At 45.4% G+C, this 22,210-nt stretch overlaps 1 protein-coding gene across 3 annotated transcripts in view; it reads left to right on the top strand.

The window, feature by feature from the left end:
* The window catches only part of LOC146075479 (zinc metalloproteinase-disintegrin-like VLAIP-B), a 114,555-nt gene extending 93,905 nt beyond the window's left edge, over positions 1 to 20,650 (top strand). The window contains exons 17-24 of one of the 3 annotated variants that reach the window (XM_083184765.1): positions 4,378 to 4,458; positions 5,112 to 5,187; positions 5,874 to 5,970; positions 7,389 to 7,482; positions 9,139 to 9,192; positions 11,935 to 12,009; positions 17,843 to 17,905; positions 20,403 to 20,650. In XM_083184765.1, the coding sequence (XP_083040891.1) occupies positions 4,378 to 4,458; positions 5,112 to 5,187; positions 5,874 to 5,970; positions 7,389 to 7,482; positions 9,139 to 9,192; positions 11,935 to 12,009; positions 17,843 to 17,905; positions 20,403 to 20,429 (567 nt within the window). In that variant the 3' untranslated portion in view covers positions 20,430 to 20,650. The remainder of the gene's footprint in view (positions 1 to 4,377; positions 4,459 to 5,111; positions 5,188 to 5,873; positions 5,971 to 7,388; positions 7,483 to 9,138; positions 9,193 to 11,934; positions 12,010 to 17,842; positions 17,906 to 20,402) is intronic. The other 2 variants (XM_083184767.1, XM_083184766.1) reach the window with 2 other exon arrangements.
* Positions 20,651 to 22,210: the final 1,560 nt, after the last annotated feature.

The following is a 22,210-nucleotide window of genomic DNA, read 5'->3' as shown; positions in this document are numbered from 1 at the left end:
ATCGCAATTCCGTGCGTGTAGCACTTGAGACGGGGAAGGCCGAATTGCCAATACCAAGGCACTTTCTACAAGCAAATCACCAGATATCCACTCTACGCTGTCGTTTGATAGATTGGGTTCCACCACCCCCTCGAGGAGGCGACCGAAGTTTGATGCTCAAGAAGAAAGAAAGCCGATGGATTTTTCAGCTCGGGACACTGGCCCCCAGAGGCTTGAATGAAAATAATCCCCTGAATATTTTTCTTAAGTAAACTTTTTTTTGAGAAACTTTTTTTTTTAAAAAAAACCTTTCTAGTGGCAAATACATGCACAGTTTTCGTATGGCCATCTCTTAATAGTGTCATCAGCCCACTGTATTACTTTTCTCCATTTTTTTATGTCCATTTTTTATGTCCATTTGTTTATGTCCTCTCTTAAATTAATTTCCTCATTTTTAAGAATGCATGTGTGTATACACATATATATATTTTTTTAGTGTATGTGTGTGTATATATATGCATTTTTTTCCCTTTTTTTCCCTTTTTTCAAAATATCTGTTCATTGCTTGGCAGTGCCCTATCAGAGAAATTTATCAAACTTCATTTGTATATATTGATATATCAGGTACAATGAGAAGTTGGTTCAGCCTGTATGTTTAAAATATAAAGAACATACGCATATATGTGTGTGTGTGTTCCCCCTTGGATGGCCACGTGCATACATACATGTATGTGTGCTCATTCTTGGATGGACATCCACGCATGTGTGTGCATATTGTTAGTTTCCCTGCGAGCAATGCTTAGAATTTTTTCATCACATAGATCCTCATCAGAATAGATCACCTGTCCCGCTGGACAGCAATTTGATTTATTTTTTCCAGAATAAAAATAAAAATAAATAAATAAAAAAATAAAAAAATAAATAAAAAATTAAAAAATAAAAAATATAAAAACAATAATATTATATAAAATAAAACCATAAAAATTTGATTATTGGTAAAACTGCAAGTAAACAAGTAGCATATCCAATAATATTCCATTTTTAACCTTGGTCCGATTTGGGCACAGCGATAGTGTATTTACTTTATTTACCATGTTAAGCCCATATAATGTTTATTACTCTATCTGCAGGATTCTGCAGCCACTCACTGTGCTCTATAGTACCAGGTTCCACGATCCCGGCTCACCCACACATAGTTCACCAACCCTATCTAACCATCAGTTGAATCACTAATCAGGCCGCTGCGGCTCTGAGGGAGAACGCAGCGCGCACACCCCTGTAACATCACGCTACTATTGGTGTTTGCTGTGACTCAGTCACAGCGTCCTTGTCTCCCAGCAACTTGAGATGGCGACGTCACAAGCTGCGCTGCGGCTCTGAGGGAGAACGCAGCGCGCACACCCCCGTAACATCACGCTACTATTGGTGCCTGCTATGACTCAGTCACAGCGTCCTTGTCTCCCAGCAACCTGAGATGGCAACGTCACAGCTGCCGGAAACCCCGGAAGCTTATGCGGTCCATCTATGCGTGTCATTAGCTGACACTTCCGTATCCCCGAACTTCCGGTTTAGCCGGAAGTTCGCTACAGCTGTTTAGGAGGCGGCGTCCTCATTAACTAGCGCTATGTGCAGGGTATAAATGCCGGGCCCGGGCAGTGTGAGGTAGCTGCTGCTCCTCTCACCATGGGTCTCCTGCTGCTGCATCGTTGATGGCTGTAACCTCTACATAACCAAGTAAAGTATTATGCTAAAAAAATTTTTTGTAATTACAATGTTTTGTATTGCATTTTTTGGACCTTTTTTGTGGGTTTCTAAAATGCTTTTTTTTCCATATATCTATAGGCTCCTTGATAAAGGTCCGCTATATGGACCAAAACGTCGGGGCATATGTGGATGTATAAACAAAATGATTGCTGTTTAATTGATTGAAAATTCTTTGGATGAAATTAAAAATACCCAAATTGGATTTTATAATCAGTCTTCTATCTGAATTATAAAGGCGAGTGCCCGACATCCTCTGCAAACAACTGTAGAGGATACCCTCGGACTATATATATATATATATATATATTTCTTTGCTCCTTTCTTTTCCCCCCCTTCTCTTTAGCCTAAACTAAAACTTATTTATAGGTACAATACTGGGGAATCCTCTCACCACATTTTTTTGCAAATATCCCACTTTTCATTTATCTTTGATATATAAAAAAATATTTTTTCTGTTATAGACAGGTTACTGGACCATAGGAGTTTTTTTTGAGAGAAACAGTCCTTTTCTTATAAATTGTTCCAAAACATACTTATTATTCATCTTGACTATACCCTTGTAGTGATTGGTTCACAAGAATTCCCTTATTGGGTCTTTTTGAGCTAAAAAAATATATATATATATATGAGGATGTGTGCAAAAATGTATATATATATACAAATAGTTTCTTATTATAGAAACATTTTCTTTTTGTGTGTGTATATATACGCTAAAAATATTTTTTTATTTTTTTACAGCTTATACTGGGATACTAATGACTTTCCCTCTGTAATTAGAATAATAAAGCCAATAAAATAAAATAAAAAATAAATAATAAATAAAATAACTTAAATAAAAAATACATTAATATTATCTTTATTTAAAATAACGTATTTTTCCAGCAACAGTTCAACTAAATATTAGCCAGTAAATTGTCTATTATTAAATCTCTAATGAGAATATCTTTACATTGTTTGAATGTTAATACTAGGCTCTTATTTTAAAGCCGCCCCCAGCTTTTTACTCTGTTATATTAGTCCACTGTTTTGAGGACATTAATATACCCCTTTTTGACACAAAGATCCACAGCGCATATCCAAATCCTTAGTGCTCCTTATATCACCCATATTGTTTAGAGCCACCTGAATATCGTTGCTGAGAGCGCACACACGGCTCCTGTCAGTGACAGGTAGCCGTGCGTTCCAGCAGTGCGGGTCACCTGAATATCGTTGCTGAGAGCGCACACACGGCTCCTGTCAGTGACAGGTAGCCGTGCGTTCCAGCAGTGCGGGTCACCGCACGTCAACTTCCGGTCCCGGAAGTAGCGCTGTCAGCACGCGGACGCTGCGTCCGTGTGCTGCATTAACCCACAGAGTGAATAAATAGCTGGGCCCGGGCAGCATCATGTAGCAGCTGCTCCGGTCACCCAGGGTTTTCCCCTTGACTCCTCGTTGATTTCATTGTACCACTGAACTTAAAGTAAGATACCTTTTGTTCTTTTGCCTCATTTTTGATTATGTGTATATTTTTTTTTTTATTATTTATTTTTTTCTTTTGAAAAAAATGTTTTTTTTGATAAAATTTACTGATAGGTTATCTTCACTGTGTATTGTAGGCCTCTTCAGAAAGATCCCCTCTAGTGGGATCGAAACGTCGGGGCATGTTCTATAAAACACATGTGAACTTATCTACTTGACACCGTGTGCAAATTGAATAAACCGTGTGCAAATTGAATAAACTTCAGCTATTTGGATTTTACCAACGTGTTTGGAATTCATACTTTGGAGAGTGCTGGATAGTCTACACCAATATAGGTGTAGACACACCCCGGATTATAATTGGACATACGTTTCACACGCATCTTCTTTATCTGGCACCCCGTGACATCTCAATGACTAGTGAGAGTGCGGTCTATACTTGGAACTATATATATATATATATATATATATATATATATATATAGAGAGAGAGAGAAGGCCTATATATCTCACTCTATGCATAAGATGGTGTCAGTGTCATCAGCATTTTTTGACAGTCGGCTGTGGACACAATTTCAGCTGCAAATACAACTGCATCCGCCTCTGAATCAGGCCGTCTGTTGAGCGCAGGCCAGGCCACATCAGAAGAATGACTACACCAGAAAGACTCCAAGACACTAAGGGCCTTATTCTAGTTCACTCTTTCTGACAAAACCCTTCTTAGATGGACAAAACCATGTGCACTGCAGGGGCAGATGTAACATGTACAGAGAGAATTTGATTTAGGTGAGTTATTTTGTTTCTGTGCAGGGTAAATACTGGCTGCTTTATTTTTACACTGCAATATAGAGCTCACTTTGAAGTAAAACCTCACCCAAATCTAATTCTATCTGCACAAGTAACATCTGCCCCACCTGCAGTGCACATGGTTTTGTCCATCTAAGAAGGATTTTGTCAGAAAGAGTGAACTAGAATAAGGCCCTAAGAGACAATTTTCTGCATTTTAGCGCAATTTCCATAATTTTACCCATGATGCCTTTTGCGTTTCTTAATTGACTTCTGAAATAATACAATGTGGCCTGGCAACGCTACTGCTGTGTTCTTTTAATGAATGCTGCCCATGACCAGGAAGTCTCATTTACTCATTACATTGAATAATAATATTTTTTTTTTCAGGTGTGCAAAAACGGGGAATGTGTCCTTATAGAAACTGCGTACAGCGCTACAGGTTGCTCTGCCAAGTGCCCAGGACATGGGGTGAGATCCGTGTGTACAAACTGTAATTCATCATTAGTTCTATTCTGTCATTTAACGCTTAACCAGTTCTGCGCCTCTGATTTCAATATTTAGTTTGGATAAAACAAAGCATCTAAATGACAAACCCAGAAGCAATGAAAGAGGACAGGGGCAGTAAGTAGGTAGCACTATGTATAGGGACTAACGCTCAAGTTTGTAGATGACAAAATGAAATAATCCTCAGGGGTTGGACTAAGGCAACTGGGGCAGCTGTACTAAGCAGCAGGAGTTCGAGAGCAGATTCTACATATATGGCACTGAAGGATCACGTGTGGTTCTTTGAATTCCACATACAGTATATACTGTATATCGGTTTATGTAAGGGGGTGAGATGGGTGCCACCACAGGAGACACCCCAGGCAGAAAAAATCTCCCAGCCCAAGCCCATGTGAACATCCCTTAACAAGATACATTTCTTTGTCTTCATTATTCTCAATCTCCTTCAAACTCGATGGACTCAATCAAACTCGATGGACTAACGTCTTTTTTCAACCTTAGTTACTATGTTACTGTGTTACTACAGTATGCTTATATTTCCTAGAGGCCATCTTGTTTCACAAACCATAATTTCCTCCTTATCCTTGTACTTTTTCTATACCTTGTTCTTCCTGCAGGTTTGTGACCATGAATTGCAGTGCCAGTGTGAGGAAGGCTGGGCACCTCCCAAATGCGAGAACAGAGCTGATTCCAGTAAGTGGATATTGGTGGATGGATACTTAGGTCCAGGGGTGCCACTAGGAATTTTTTGGCCCGGGACTGATTACCCGTCCGTGCCCCGCCAGGCTCTACCCCTCCCTTCACTTACCGTCCGACTCCTGCTCCCTCATCCCCTCCTGCTGAACGCATCAGGCCCTGAAGCACAGGCTTCTTCAATGCAGGATGCCGGCGGGCAATTAAAATGCAGCACCGGCTGGTGAGCCAATCAGAGCTTGTGTACCGGCAGCCGCTCTGATTGGCTAATGGTACACGAGCTCTGATCGTCTCAAAAGCCAGTGCAGCATTTTAATTGTCCACCGGCATCCTGCATTGAAGAAGCCTTTGCTTTGTTCAGTGTACCAAGTGCAGCAAAGGCAGCACAGTGGAGGCAGTCAGGGGGAGGGGTGCGGTGGGCAAAGTGAGCTGCCTGGGCCCTTCCAGAGGCCGGGGCCAAGGACAGCTGTACCCACAGGCCCCCCACCCCCCACCGCTTAGGTCAACCAGGATCCCGTCGATGCTTACCTTCCGGCAATCTCCTGTCACTGTCTATCTAATTAGACGCTTTCGACCTCTAGTGGTCAACCATGGTGTTCAGTGTGTGATAGATCAGATTATTCTGAATCTTGTAAATTCAATGAAACACGTATTCCTAAATATGTTCTCCTGCTTTGTGCCCGCAGACTATGGATACTACATCGCCCTCGCTGTCATCATTGTACTGATCATTGCAGTCGCAGGATTTGTGCTATACAAGAGGACACAGCGCAGGAAGCAGAGGTATGACAGGAGGGGGAAAGGGACCCGTGTCACCATTATGCTGGGCACACACTGGCTGATATAGCACTGGCCTGTCGGCAGTGTCTACCAGCAGCATGTCTGTGATTGGCATTGTTCAAAGACCAATTGAGTCAGCAGTGTAGCACAGCCAATGGCTTCACATTCACTGACATTGAATACCGTAGAACACGGAAATAACATTGGTAAAGTTTTATTAGGTTATATTTGCACTTTCATGTATGTATTCCAACATGAGAACTACACACTGATATAGAATATTACTAGGAATTGAAAGACTTTTAACAGGGAATGCTTTCGCGCATCATTAAAGAGACTCTTCCTCATCAACGACGGTCATACTGCAACCACAGCATGACCGTTGCTCCCCCTGCCGACGGCCCCATTGCATGTGGCATCGGGGGGTGTTATGCACTTGCCAATACTGCATCCCCCCCCCCCGCTGGGTCCCTGCCGCCACCATTATGGGTGGCTGTGACAGCCTGGTCACTCTGTTTGTGTGTGATACACAATCAGAGCAACCAGTCAGCATTCACTACTGCCTCAAAAGAAGCTAGGGAGGCAGATGCCCACAACTGAAATCTGCCCCAGCTCGAAGGCCCCAAGAGTTGGGTGGCCCTTGTGCAGCTGCCCATTGAGCCCATATGTAAAGATGCACTTAGCATCTTAGCGGCAGGTCTCATAGGATGGAGGCGGATGGATCTCTCTTTGCATCCCTTACCTACATCCCATAGGAAAGGAGTGTGGTCCTGAGAATCAGCACCACCTGTAGATGGCAGTGTTTCCCACTAGCAGAAGCTGAAAGCTTACAGTTGTTGAGGTTTGCTGAATGCTAGATGACCCTATTGGGCCCCTAATAATGAGTGGGTCTGTTACAAAAAAAAACAGGAAGAAACTACTCTTGTGTAGCGCATCATTAAAGAGACTCTTCCTCATCAACGACGGTCATACTGCAACCACAGCATGACCATTGCTCTCCCTGCCGTCGGCCCCATTGCGTGTGGCATCGGGGGGTGTTATGCACTTGCCAATACTGCATCCCCCCCCCCCCCGCTGGGTCCCTGCCGCCACCATTATGGGTGGCTGTGACAGACTGGTCACTCTGTTTGTGTGTGATACACAATCAGAGCAACCAGTCAGCATTCACTACTGCCTCAAAAGAAGCTAGGGAGGCAGATGCCCACAACCAATGATGGCAGTGTTTCCCACTAGCAGACGCTGAAAGCTCACAGTTGTTGAGGTTTGCTGAATGCTAGATTACCCTATTGGGCCCCTAATAATGAGTGGGTCTGTTACAAAAAAAAACAGGAAGAAACTACTCTTGTGTAGCGCACCCGTAATGGATCATGATTACTGCTCTGAGAGCCAGCAGCTCTGTATATTTTGCACTTGTATTTCAGGAGAACTGCAACTGCTACAGGTGTGACCAATCATGCATTTAACATCCAGAAGCAGACACAGACACCACCGTTATCCTATCCATCTGCCCAGCGGGTAAGCGCAGTGTGTCATGTCAGATGGCCACAAACTGTTTTACTTCTGTTTCAGTCAAAGGAACCATTGCATCTTCTTACAATGCTGGCCCGCGTAGTATGATCCAATCGCTTTGTGTTTTGGAGCAAGGCGAGTCTTCAGTTCATGTTACTGGATGATCCTAATGGGGCGTAGCAGAGGGCGATTTCAGGGCATTTTCTGAGCGATCTGACTAGATTGCTTAGAAAATGCGCCTACTTCGCTCCATGTGTAGGGGCCATAGCGATAGTGCTGCGTGGCCCTGCGCATCGCTATCGCCCCGCCATTAATATCCAGCATGCTGGATGAATCTATAATTGTCGGTGTCAGGGCCAGTGTTCTCACAGGAGAACACTGGCCCTGACAGATCGCTCAATGATCAGTAGTTGGGAGGTATGCACATGTACGGATGGAGCCGCTCCGGCGCGATAATCACCTACTGCTGCCAGCATGCTCCATACTACAGAATGGGGCGCACGTGCTTGAGACACGCGCGCTCCATTCTCAGCAATGGGACACGCGAGCGAGCTACTCACGCATCCCCGTCCGCCAGCCAGCCCACCTCCGCCAGTGCTCGCCAGCTAGGGGGATTTGGTGAGCGCTCGGCAATAACTAGGGCGGCTCCATCTGTATTATGTATAGTTGTATGATTCTGCGTCTTGTGCCAACCATCACCTGGGATGCAGAATTGGGGAAAAAGGGGTCCTATTGGATAAGCCAAGTATACAATTGTGAACATAGAGATGGAGCAGCTCCTATCGGAGCTGCCCCTGGTGATCGAATCGCCAACCGCCATCCGCGGGGGGCACGTGCACGAGACGCTCACACGCCCCGTTCTGATAGAGCCCTCTGCCACCCACTGCTGCTCCTCCGATGCCCCCAGCAGCTGCCCCCAGCTCCCCCCTAAGCCTGCCGTCTCACTGAAGTGGAGACGGGCAGGCAGAGTGCTCCCTGCCGCTGTGTTGATGGGGACGCGCTTGCATGTGAGACCGTCAGATGGAGCGCCTCTCCGCCTCCCTGTGTGCAGCTCAGGACACAGGTGATAATCAGGACACAGAAGCCAATTATGCTAAGAAGAAAAAGGAGTATCAGGGTACTGTAGGTGCAGCTGATGATGACCGTTACTAGCATCGCTGTTTGTGAGTGCAACGATGGCCCTGGTTGGTTTTTCGTTCATTGTATGGGTCTATGTGAGACAAGGACGTGTTCCTGAGGTATGAGAAAAGTATATTTTTGTATAAATGTGAGAGACAGTGTTTATGATCCATGCATGGTGTACTACACCATACACTACTGTAATCGCTGAAGCTGTACATGTATAGTAGATAGCACTTCAGCATTTATAGTGGAATTTAGGGCACAGATGTGGGCAAATCTGCAAGTGATGACTCTGGACACTCTTCCTCCTCATTGGATGTCACGCTTCTTCCTGTAAATGGGGGCTATAAAGTGTGGTGCGAGGTATAGGATGCACAATGTGGGAACGGAGTTGATCTGAGGCCTTATCTCTTTCACCCTAAGAATGCTTTCTGCCTGAGCTGTGGACACGCCTCATGGGAAGATTGGGACTGTGGTCGGGGCGATGACTGACCCTTGCTTTTTTATTCGTCTAATGATGCCCTTTCTGTTTAATTTTAGACATATAAGAAGCCATCCTCTGCCCTTTCACCCAGACCAGCATACCCACCACAGGTACACCGCATGTCATTAACATTATCAGAGGGGCTTATGTACTAATTAAGAAGGATGCTCTGGTTAACAGCACAAGTATTTATCATATGGGCGATATATGAAAGCAGTGTAGAGGTGCTATGAGAGGGAAGTGTATATAGTTCCGCATTCCTCACCGGTACAGATAAATGGCAGCAGCCAGTAGTGTCCCATGGGTGACAGGAAAGCATAAGATGATGGAAGACAGCTCAGCGAAGCAGCAGAAACCAGTGTCATATAGGGGGTTATTCTAGTCCATTCTTTCTGACAAAATCCTTCTTAGATGGACAAAACCATGTGCACTGCAGGGGGGCAGATGTAACATGTGCAGAGAGAATTAGATTTGGGTGGGGTTTTTCTTCAAAGTGAGATCTATATTGAAGTGTAAAATCATGCAGTCAGTATTTTCCCTGCACAGAAACAAAATAACTCACCCAAATCTAATTCTCTCTGCACATGTTACATCTGCCCCCCTGCAGTGCACATGGTTTTGTCCATCTAAGAAGGATTTTGTCAGAAAGAATGAACTAGAATAAACCCCATAGTGACTGCATAGGTTGTAATGCTCTAGTGGTGATAACACTATTTTACCATGCAGTTGTAGTGGTCAGTAGTGATGCAATAAATAATGAATACGTGCAGGTTGGTACAGTATGTACAAACCAGTTCCTTGCCTGAAGGTGAATCTGTTCTTTAATTGCTGAAAATAAAAGTATCATGTATTAGAGTTATCCAATATCTGTATGGTACAAGTTACAAAGGAATGCCTTAATAAATGTAACAGTGCATTGCCATAGGCGAATCTAGAATTATGGTAATGGGTGGTCCCAGATCCAGACACAACAGGAGGGGGACCTTTGCGCGGCGTAGCCGCGCAGCAAAAAGGGGGTGTGGCCTCATGAGAAGGAGGCGTGGCATCACAAAAGGGGTGTGGTATTACACTTTAGACCATACAAAGTAATGCCCATTACACATTTTAGCAAACTCTGTAATACCCATTACACATAAAGCCACACGCCGTAATGCCAATTACACATAAGGCCACACAGCATAATGCCCATTACACATTGTGCCAAACATCATGATGCCCATTACATACTATATAACAAACCGTAATGCCCATGCCCATTACATATTTGCCACATAAGTGCTGCTCACCTACGTGCTCATTGCTAGGGGGTTCTTGCTGGATGGCACCATAGTACCCATTACACATGATGCCGCACACCATAGTACCCATTACACATGATGCCGCACACCATAGTACCCATTACACATGATGCCGCACACCATAGTACCCATTACACATGATGCCGCGCACCATAGTACCCATTACACATGATGCCGCGCACCATAGTACCCATTACACATGATGCTGCACACATAATGTCCCTTACACATGATGCTGCACACATAATGCCGCTTACACATGATGCTGCACACCTTAATGCCCCTTACACATTAGGCCACACATTATGCGTAATGCCCCCACATACCGCCACTTGTAGAATCCCTTAAGCAATGCCCCCAAAAGTGCCACTTACTGTCAATTTTTCTATGAGCCTTCGCTGCTGCTGCAGGGAGAGATGGAGAGCGGTGCAGCTGCTTCTATGGGGAGAGGAGCAGAGCACAGCGCAGAGCACGCTCCCACTCCCCTCCTGGTGTCCCCTCTAGCCGAGTGGACATTTGAAATATTGTGCACGCTGTTGTTGTGCTTGACGTCGGGGGAGCACGCCGGGCGCCGGCACCACATGATTTAATGGGGGGCGGGCTGAGGTGAAAGCAGGGAGAAGAATTGGAGCGGAAGCTGCAGGGGTGACAGTCATTCACAGCTGGGCAGATTCAAAGCACTGCAGGTCACGGCTGTTTGAAATAATACCCCTTTCACAACAGAAAATGCAGGGATTTACCCGGGAATATGGTGCCAGGATCATGCAGGGACATTCCCAGGCTGACCACCTATAAACACCAGCCTAGTCCATGCATTTTCTGGTGTGAGGGGGAGAGACAACCACTCCCCTCTCCCTACCCCCCTTTAACCAACCAGCTATATCTTCAGAACCAACTGACCCATTTACATGAGACCAGTATCCCATATGGATCCAGCCTAGTATCAGATTGAAGGCCCAGCGATTTGGGTTCGACTGAGATCAACCTCGAGCTTCAGTGATGCCGAAGGGGGAACCGGCAGCCGTTGAACTGGGTGGGGGTCGGAATTAGCGGGTCCCATGTTATCCTATAGGGAAAACGTTCCAGCTTTGCCTGGCAGTATCTCCGGTTCCCAGGGGGCTAGAGACACGGGGCTGGGCTCGTTGGAAAGCCCTATCGATCAGCTACTAAATGGGCTAATGGGTGGTCCTGTGCACCCCCGGACCACCCCCTAGATTCCCCTATGTGCATTGCCAGGCCCCATTAGAAAATGTAGGTTGGGTGCAGGGATGCCTGTCTAGAGTGAGTGAGAACTTATTTTAGTTATGCATGCTCTGTTAGTGAAGAAAAGAAGCTGCAGGCACCTCAGGGGCAGGGTGATCACACTAAACACCCCGCCCCATAGCAGCCACGCCCCTGAAGTTCCTCCAATGCCTTCATATTCGCAGGCCCTGTTCGATCATAAACATATTTGCATATGACATACATGATACTTTTTTAGCAAATTATGCCTAAAGTGACACAGTGTGTTACTAGTGTAATTGATGTTTTCACTCTCCAATTTTGTTCCTATAGGTACAAATTAGCTACAAAAATGCAATGTACGCTCCGCCACCTCCTTCCCAGTCTCAAAAGCCACAGATTCCCCATGTAAGTATAGGGGGCAGTAACAGGGCTGTATTAAGGTTTGTGAGGGGCCCTCACAAACCACAATATTATTGTGAAAAATATGTTATAACTAAGTGAAAAGCGTATTGCACATACAGGAGAATGCCCCATTCACATTATGCCACACAGAGCGCCCAACTCATATTTTGCCGCAGTTCCCCTGCACGGATAATGTAGCTGTGTCATACCCTCCAACTAGACCGATTTTGCCGGTACAGTACAATTTTTTAACGGTCTGTACCGGCAAAAAACAAAGTATACCGATGTACCGAATTCCAGCCTGGTTCCAGGTGGTCTTCCTTCTTTCTTGGTCGGCGATCGGCTCCGGCAGGTAGTAAACACTGTAATGTAGCTGTAGTCCTTCCCATTCCCAGTGGTGCTTTGCAGGTCCCGGCTCCGGTGCGTACCCTCCCGCACTCCTCCATGTGTGCCCGCCGGCGCATGTTCTGTTGAGTATACAAGAGGCCATGGAGCAGGAGGACTTGGGAACACCTGTGGCGGCTGGCGGGACGTGACGGGACACAGTGAGAGGGGAGCATGGTTCAGCGGCACACAGTGTACATATATATATACATATATATATATACACACATACGCACACAGGTATATAATATATGTATATTATAGGAATTTAACTTCATGCATTAAAAAAATGCCCAATACAGAATCGGAAAGGGGGCGTGGTTCATGACCATGCAAGCTTTACCCGTGGCCATGCCCCCTTTTCGGATGTGTACCGATTTCTGCCCTTCAAATGTTGGAGGGTATGCTGTGTGTGTGTGTGTGTGCGTGGTGGGGGAAGAGGTCCTATGAGTGAATGCCTTCCTGCTGTCCTGTTGTTATTCCTACACCAGGGTTGCCTACCCTCCTGGAATGGCCTAGATGGTCCCGGAAAGCGGGACCCCCTTCTGGCCCCCCGAAAAAGGGGGGCAAGCCTCACCCCTTCCGTCCGTGAGATACTGTGGGACAAAATGACACATTTGAGTCATTGTTGCCCCTCCCCCGCTGTGCAATGCCTGCAATACCAGCATTGCACAGCAGGGGCGAGGCCACGAGAACATGCTCGCACTAGCCACACCCCTCAAACTTCATCATAACTAAGTAGCTCCAACCCATCCTGCCTCTTTTCACACCCCATCAGCAGCCTCAAAGACCTGGCTCCCCTCTCCCAGAGAGGGCAGCGCAAAAGTAGGTAACTCTGCCATCCACTGGGGAAGAGCATGGTACACTTAGGGCCTGATTCAGACCTGATCAGCAAAGTTGCATATGACTGCAAGTTGATAGCCACCACCCAGACAGAAAGAAAACCTGCCCTGCGCAAATTGGCCGGTCCCCTGTCAGACTACAGGGCATTGGGATTATGATCCGTCTGCTATTTCTGTTGCTATTTGGGCTCACACATGTATGAGGTGATCTTTGCGCATACGCAGTCATTTGATATTTTGTCGTTCTGCAAATTCACACAAAAATGATGAACTCTGAATCGGTCCCTTAAGCAGGTATAGCAATACTTGGATCAATATTTAGTTGACTGCTGATGCATAAAACATCACACAAAGATTTGCATTAGCAATACAGACCTTAATTGCACATATATCCACTGAGAAAATAGGTGCATGTACAGTACATGAAAATGAGAAAATGAGACATGTTTTTTAATGCGTCTTCTTGTATGCAAGTTTTCATGTACAGTATGTGCTTTCACCAATACCTTCTACTGATCTGGTAACATGCTCTAATCATAGGTGTGCGCAGCCCATTTTCTTAGGGGGTGCACCATTGGAGGGGCGTGCCCATCACGCCTACTGGGCGTGTCCATCACCGCCTACTGGTCATAAATGCAAACTAAATAAAAGGTGACTTATTTATGTACATGGGCTTTTCCACCCACACATACCAGAAACAGGGTCAGTGGGCACCGCAGGCACACTAAAAATTTAAACTGTAATGCCCATTTCACATTATGCCATGCACAGTAATGCCCATTCCACATAATGCCGCACACAGTAATGTCCATTACACATAATGCCACACACTTTAATGCCCATTACACCTTATGCCAGGGCTTGACATTTTTTTGGTAAAATAGTGACAGTACGCGCCAAAAGCATGCGCCAAAAATGCTCATTGCCAGTGGTAGTTGCATGCTCATTGCCAGGAGGGATTACATATTCGCTGCCCATGGGGGGATACATGCTCATTGCCTGGGGGATTTCATGCTTGATGTCTGGGGGGATTACATGCTTATTGCCCACATATAATGCCCCCTTAGTTCTATATACATAATTCCCTCCCGTATTGCCACACGCATAATGCCCTCCATAGTGCCACATGCATAATGCCCTCCATAGTGCCACATGCATAATGCCACCCATAGTGTCACATGCATAATGCCCCCCGTAGTGCCACACACATAATGCTCCCTGTAGTGCCGCACACATAATGCTAATCCTTTCATGTCATACACAATGCCCCAATAGTGCCATAGACATGCTGCACCCCATAGTAAAACACACATAATTCCCCCTGTAGCGCCACACACATAATTCCCCCTGTAGTGCCACACATAATGCCCCCATACTGCCACGCAATGTAATGCCCCCATAATGCTGTATACACAGCTCTGTCCCATATACACAGTGGCGTGTATATGGGACAGAGCTGCCTTGAGCCTGCGGAGGGGGGAGAGCTCTGCCACGGGGAGTAAGCTGCCGTTTTGTCAGGCAGAAGAGGGAAGGAGGCGCCGGGTGGAGGGGGGGACGGCCCTCCTGCTGCCTGGTGAAGGGGGGAAAAAGCTGCCGCTGCCGGGCGGGCGGAGGAGGGATAGAGGTGCCGGGCGGAGGGGGGACGGCCCTTCTGCTGCCCAGCGAAGGGGGGGAAAGCTGCCGCTGCCCGACGGAGGAGGGATGGAGATGCCGTTTGGAGGGGGGGGGAGGAGGCGCCGAGCGGGGGATAGCATCGCATCCGCCCAGCGTTTTAAAAGTGAAGGTGGTGGCGGCAGCAGCAAGGGGGGCGTCATTAGGAGGTGCCTGTGCACCCCTGGCACCCCCCGTGCGCACGCCTATGGCTCTAATACAGGCATGTCCAACCTGCGGCCCTCCAGCTGTTGTGAAACTACACATCCCAGCATGCCTTGCAATAGTTTTAGCATTCCCTAATAGCAATACTATGGCAAGGCATGCTGGGATGTGTAGTTTCACAACAGCTGGAGGGCCGCAGGTTGGACATGCCTGCTCTAATACATGGGAAATAGATTGAGTCATTTTTAACATTTAAAAAGCAGCAGGACAATGTTAGAACGCATGCATCCTGTTTGTGCTTCTCATGGTGTATGTACTAAGATTTGGAGAGCGATGAAGTGGATGCATATAAAGTAACAGCCAATCAGCTTTCTTGATTTTTCAAGCACAACCTGTAACATGCCAGTTAGGTGCTGGTTGGATGATACATAGGAGGAAATTAGACATCACATGCGATGTTGCTATGGGCAACCAATCAGAATCTACTTATTTATTTAGCACCCTCTAGAACACAGGTCTTCAACCTGTGGCCCTCCAGATGTTGTGGAACTACATGTCCCAGCATGCCCTGGCAGTTTTGGCATGCTCTTATAGGAAGAAAATGTGGCAATGCATGTTGGAACATGTCATTTCACAACATCTGGAGGGCCACAGGTTGAAGACCCATGCTCTAGAATATAGTAGACAGGATCTGATTGGTTGCCCATGGTTGCTTAGTCAATTTTCTCCATTATCTCTCTACAAGGCTTAGTACACAGACCCCATAGTACTTAAAGATGCGCCTTTAGTTTAGCATTATGGCTGATAAAATGATGACTAGCCGGATATGTCTGCCACCAGGGCCGGTGCTAGGGTGTTTGGCATCCCCCGGCAAACTATAAATTTGCGCCCTCCCATACTTTACAGAGACAGCACATGCCGAATATGCATGCTGAAAGAAAAGGTGTATAATGCCTGCAGTCGTAGTGCCTCTTATTCACATGACATGCCCAGTGGCAGCAATGCCGTAAATAGAGAATTTGGTACAGATAAGAGATTAGCGCCCCCCTATCCCCCCCCCCCCCTCACCCACACACACACACACCAAAAACACAGAAAGTGTGCCCCGTGGGCACGCAAAAATAGATTAGGGCTTGGCTTTGTGGGGAAGGCCCATGGCCACATAATACAGGTTAGGTATCCCTTATCCAAAATGCTTGGGACCACTGGACCAGAGGAACTTTGGATAATGGATTATTTGGTATTTGGGAATATTTTTATATTTGAATGAGGTATCTTGCATTTATGTTTTATAAACACGTCAAATACATGAAATACACACAAATATATTTTATTTGTGCATGAAACAAGGTTTTAAAAAATGAAACACAGTTTGTGTATAATCGCAGACACTGAATTTGAATGCCAAACAACCATGTCCTTGCACATATTTAGTGCCAGTTACATGTTATCTCCTCAGGAATGTCAGCTACAGATGTAGCCAGTAGGTAGCAAAAAATAAACAATACAAGTACATTTTGGAGACTATGGTTTTCAGAATATTTTGGATAACGGATATTTGTATAAGGGATACTCAACCTGTAGTATCAATTCACATTACACCACACAGTATTGTCCGTTTTTCACATTACACCATACAGTAGTGCCACTTATACACTTTGCACCAGATACAGCCCCATAGGCACACTGCACCAGATACAGCCCCATAGGCACACTGCGCCAGGATTATGTACACCATAATGCCTATAACACATTGTCACACACGATAATGGCTATTACATATTATACCACACACCGTAATGCCCATTGCACATTATACCACACACAGTAGTGCCCATTACACATTTGACCACAGACCGTAATGCCTATTACACATTATACCATATACCGTAATGACCTTTACACATTCTACCACACACAGTAATGCCCATAACACTTTATACCACACACCGTTATGCCTATGTTATGCCACACTCTGTAATGCTCTTTACATATTATACCACACACCGTAATGTCTATTACATATTATACCACACACTTTGTGTTGGAGCACAAAGAGGGTGTGGTAGAGTCATAAAATATAAGGAGGGTGACAGAAGACAGAGGGGTGACAGAACACTGGGGGTGATAGCATCACAGAACAGGGGTTGACAGAACACAGAGAGGGATGTGATAGTGACAGAACAGAGGGATGTGTGATGGAGTCACAGAACACAAGGGGATGACAGAACACAGATGGGGGTGTGATAGTGACAGAACAGAGAGTGGAGGGTGTGACAGAACACTGAGGGGGGGGGGTGTGATAGTGACAGGGGTGTGTGATAGAGTGACAGAACACAGGGGGGCCAACAAAACACAGAGGGGGGAGTGATTGTGACAGAACATGAGGGGGGTGTTTGACAAAGTGACAGAACAAGGGTAGGTGGGTGTGACAGAGTATGGCAATGCCTTCCGTCCCCTCCCCCTGCCCAGTGACCTGAACTTTGGCGTGGCACTGATCTCCCACTCGGGAGGCTTGGTTCTGTCTCCAGCGCTGCCTATCGCTGCCCACGATGCTGCCTTGTATAGCTGGGGGAGCACATTTTCTCTTGTGTGCCGATGACAGTTATGTACAGCAGCACAGTCACAGAGCAGGTATAGGGCCTTCTTCAGCCTGGTGCCTCCCTGCTTTGCAGGCTCTGCTGAGCGGGTTGAGCCTGCCCTGTTTGCCATATGCGGCTGGCCCTGTGCATAAATGCCACCTTGCCGCATGGGAGGACAGGTCATCTAACTGTATCCTTTCTGTTTCATTTTAGGCTTATAAGCAGCGATCCACTGCCCGTCCATCCAGGCCAGCATTCCCCCCGGTGCCACCACAGGTATGCCATGTAGGGCATCCTTTATTAACACAGTGGAAGCACATTGAGAGGTTGTGTACATAGAAACCAAATATCACATTGCAGCAAATATGTGAAATCAGACAAATGAGAGCTAATACCTGGATTTGAAACTGTTTTATTTAAGTCATGTAATGTAGTAATCATACAAAGATCCATACGCTATTAGCACTTCACAGGGTAGGGAATACTTCTGAGGAGCGTAAGGACAGGCACCACATCACACCTCCCTAGATCCATCCGCTCACAGGGTCCCTCTGCCAGTGCAGGAGCTTCCTCCCATCCTGGCACTGTATTGGAGCAAAGGGTGGCTCTGGTGCCTTGGGATGTATCACCTGTCAGGTAACATCAAAACCGGCAAACTCAGTGCGACCAGTCCTCGTACCATCATGCTGCGCATCAGAGGATCCACAGCAGAGAAATACGCAGCCTGATTAAGGCTGGATCAGACGGGAACGAATTCGGCCCCGTTTCCAATGATGGGGGGTTTGCTCATGTGCATGCGTGACTACATGCATATGCAAAGTCCCGGAGCTAACAGCAGAGGAGGGGGGGGGGGAAGAGGAGGCAGGCAGTGGGAGGGAGCATGGGAACGTCCCCTAAAAATGCTGGATGTTTCCCTGGGAACGCAAGCGGGCCGATGCCTGCGTGGGGAGGGCCGTGATGGCACATGATGTCAGCACCCGCCCCCTCTTCAGCGTTCTCCAACAATCAGTTGGGACGGAGTTTTATTACCAAAGTGGAGAGAAATCTTTTGGTGGTCAGAGGCCACATGCGAGGGGATGTGTTCTGGTACGCATGCAAGGGATGCAGGCGGCACGGGCATTTGGTGTGGAGGCGGGTGGCACTGACAAGTCTGAATCAGGCCCACAGTGAGCAAAAACAACTACAAGCAACAACTAATAATGAGATTATTTTCGATCAGATCTGACCTCTCCACAGAAGCATGTAGTGACCTCTCCACAGAAGCATGTAGTGACCTTGCCACAGAAGCATGTAGTGACCTCTCCACAGAAGCATGTAGTGACCTCTCCACAGAAGCATGTAGTGACCTCTCCACAGAAGCATGTAGTGACCTCGCCACAGAAGCATGTAGTGACCTCTCCACAGAAGCATGTAGTGACCTCGCCACAGAAGCATGTAGTGACCTCTCCACAGAAGCATGTAGTGACCTCTCCACAGAAGCATGTAGTGACCTCTCCACAGAAGCATGTAGTGACCTTGCCACAGAAGCATGTAGTGACCTCTCCACAGAAGCATGTAGTGACCCTTTCCACAGAAGCATGTAGTGACCTCTCCACAGAAGCATGTAGTGACCTCGCCACAGAAGCATGTAGTGACCTCGCCACAGAAGCATGTAGTGACCTCTCCACAGAAGCATGTAGTGACCTCTCCACAGAAGCATGTAGTGACCTCTCCACAGAAGCATGTAGTGATATAAAGACCGTGGGGCAGATGTATCACCGTCCTCAGATGCAGATGTGCTCCGATAATATTGGCCCAATCCGCAATGTGATTGATCACATGCGGATGTATCAATCAGTTATGGTATTTTATATCTACAATGTCTAGGTCTACAGTCATAAGGGTGACCACTATAGGTCGACAGTCAAAATGTTGACAGGGTCAAAAGGTTGACAGGGTCAAATGGTTGACAGTCAAAAGGTCTATATGACCAAAGGGTTGACATGAAAAATGTGTTTTTCATGTTTTTTTTTTTGTTTGTTTCTATGTTGACATAGGTCGTTACGGACACCAGCTAAGTGTACCACTTCACTCAGCACGCTTCGGGGACTATTATATTCTCCCTCCACGCTGTAGTGGTGGGGCAGGAAATATTGCCTGTCGGCTCAAAAAACCCCCAAAACCTCATGTCAACCTTTTCCATGTTGACCTGGTCGACCTTTTGACCATGTCGATATTTTGACTATCGACCTTTTGACCCTGTCCACCTTTTGGCGGTCGACCAATAGTGGTCGACCTTATGACTGTCAACCTAGAGTCAATCTATCATGTCCGCCCCATAACCTTGATAATACATAAACTATGGATCATCACTGATCAAAACACCTGGAGGGCTACCGGTCACCTGAATTTGAAAATGCTCCCTGGGATCCCGCCCCCTTCACATCACTTTGAAACGTGTCATTATGGTTCCAGGCCTGTATGTAACGAATGCCAGCATCTTGCTGCCTGGCAGAGTCTCATGATGACGCGTTTCAAATGTAGGAAATAATATATCCCCAACATTTCCTACCTGTGCTAATCTCAGACAGCACCAAGTTAAGTATAGTATTGATCATTACAGAAACGTACAGGAGTGATCACCCTTTGCATATGTGTTTATTCCTTTATATAGTTAAAGAATATTACAGGTTAGTAATATTTCATGTTTGAAATTAAACGAACAACAGACTTGATGATTGCCTGGGTCAGGTGACTGTGGATAATGTGACAAATTCTTTTTCAATTATTACAGGCTTTGAAACCCAACTTGAGAAGATAGTATGAGTTCTGCACCACAGATGAAGCCTTCATTTACACCGATTTTTACAACTGTATTATTGTCTGCTATTTATTATTAGGAAAATTAATAACTTAGTTATCTTAGGGGCGTCTTGTATTGAGGTGCTTGGCCCAGCAGCAAACAAGAAAATGGGGTTGTTACACCCCATAAAACTATAAAAAATACACAGCAAGAGAGATATGCCTATATGCAATTTTTAAATGCCTTTATTTTTTTTTATTTTTTTTATATTAATATCATTATCATTAATAAATTCATTTGTTTACTACATGCACACTTGAATTTTATTTAGCGCAACCTATCTGTGTTCTTTTATATTTGTTACTATAGCGGTGTAATGACCTCCTTATCAATTTTCCTTTTTTTCTTCACTATACGTTGATTTTGGGCTTCGCTAAATGTGAGCTAAAAGATGAATTTCAACAGTTAAAAAATCTGTTAAAACTTGAATTGAGACATTGGCTGGATAGTGTAAATTCACAAAAATATCTAGATAAAAATGTAATACCAAGAGGCTTAAGATTGTTTAAGCCGTCTATGTTCCAGCCAGGGTCTGAATTCCAGAATGAATGGGAAAATATTTTGGACAACTGTTCAATTGAACTAATGAAGATGGTGGTTAGATATAGAACGAAACAGACAGAAAAAAACTATTAAAGAAATTAATATATTAAAACAAAAACTTGATATGCATAAAAAGACCCGAGAGTACAAGGAGAGAGATGAATATGTAAATTTGTACAGACATTAGTAGAAACAAAAAGCAAAACATTTAAAAAAGACATAGAGGACAGTGGGGCAGATGTATTAAGCCATAACAAGAGATAAATGCAAGGGTGATAAAGAGAGATAAACATCCAGCCAATCACATCCCAACTGCCATGTTACAGGCTGTGTTTGAAAAAAGTCATTAAGGAGCTGATTGGCTGGACGTTTATCTCTCTTTATCACCCTTGCATTTATCTCTTGTTAAGGCTGAATACATCTGCCCCTATAAGATTGGAAACGTTAGATATTATAGAGATAATCATATAGAGGAATACCCTCAATACCCAATGAAATCAGGAGGATCCTCGTAAACCAACATACGTTGGAAGAAATTAAAAAAAGTCAGCTGCAAATCAAAATCGGCAGAATCAGTATAGGAGAAATTCTATAACCATAATCTACATCACTGGACCCCCCACCCCAAGTCTGATAACATCTACTGTGGAGGAATACACAAAAACCACCGTGTGGGGAAGAACATTTCCTATCCGGCAATCTTGCTATTTATAGAACCTACTCTGTCAACGTCCTGGAATCATCCTATCGTGCTTTATAGGAAGGGACACAAGAAGATCTGCCAATTCCCTGGCACAAAGGGATATCATAAATCTATCAGAAATACACCGCAACAGAGTTATGCTTATATGCAATTTTTAAATGCCTCCTTTTATTGTTTTTTTTATTTTAATATCATCATTTTATAAATTCATTTATTTACTACATGCACACCTGAATTTGACTTAGCGCAACCTACAGGTATCTGTGTTCTTTTATATTTGTCTACCGGACAATCCTAGAAAGCATTAGAGCCTGTGACCATGAGGCAATGATTTGGGTCGCAGCAGCTGTGTGGAGTCATGTAATCACCTAGCCCCCCTCCCACACACACACACACACAAAAAGACACCTGTGTCATCCAGAAAATGCCCCCACAATGCCAAATCTACACCCCGTTGTCCCATAGATTGTGGCTGCATTTTCCGCATGCGACC

The sequence above is a fragment of the Crinia signifera genome, chromosome 4 (assembly GCF_055691185.1).
Source record: "Crinia signifera chromosome 4, ASM5569118v1, whole genome shotgun sequence".
Taxonomy (NCBI): domain Eukaryota; kingdom Metazoa; phylum Chordata; class Amphibia; order Anura; family Myobatrachidae; genus Crinia; species Crinia signifera.
This window is presented reverse-complemented; position numbering and strand designations above follow the sequence as displayed.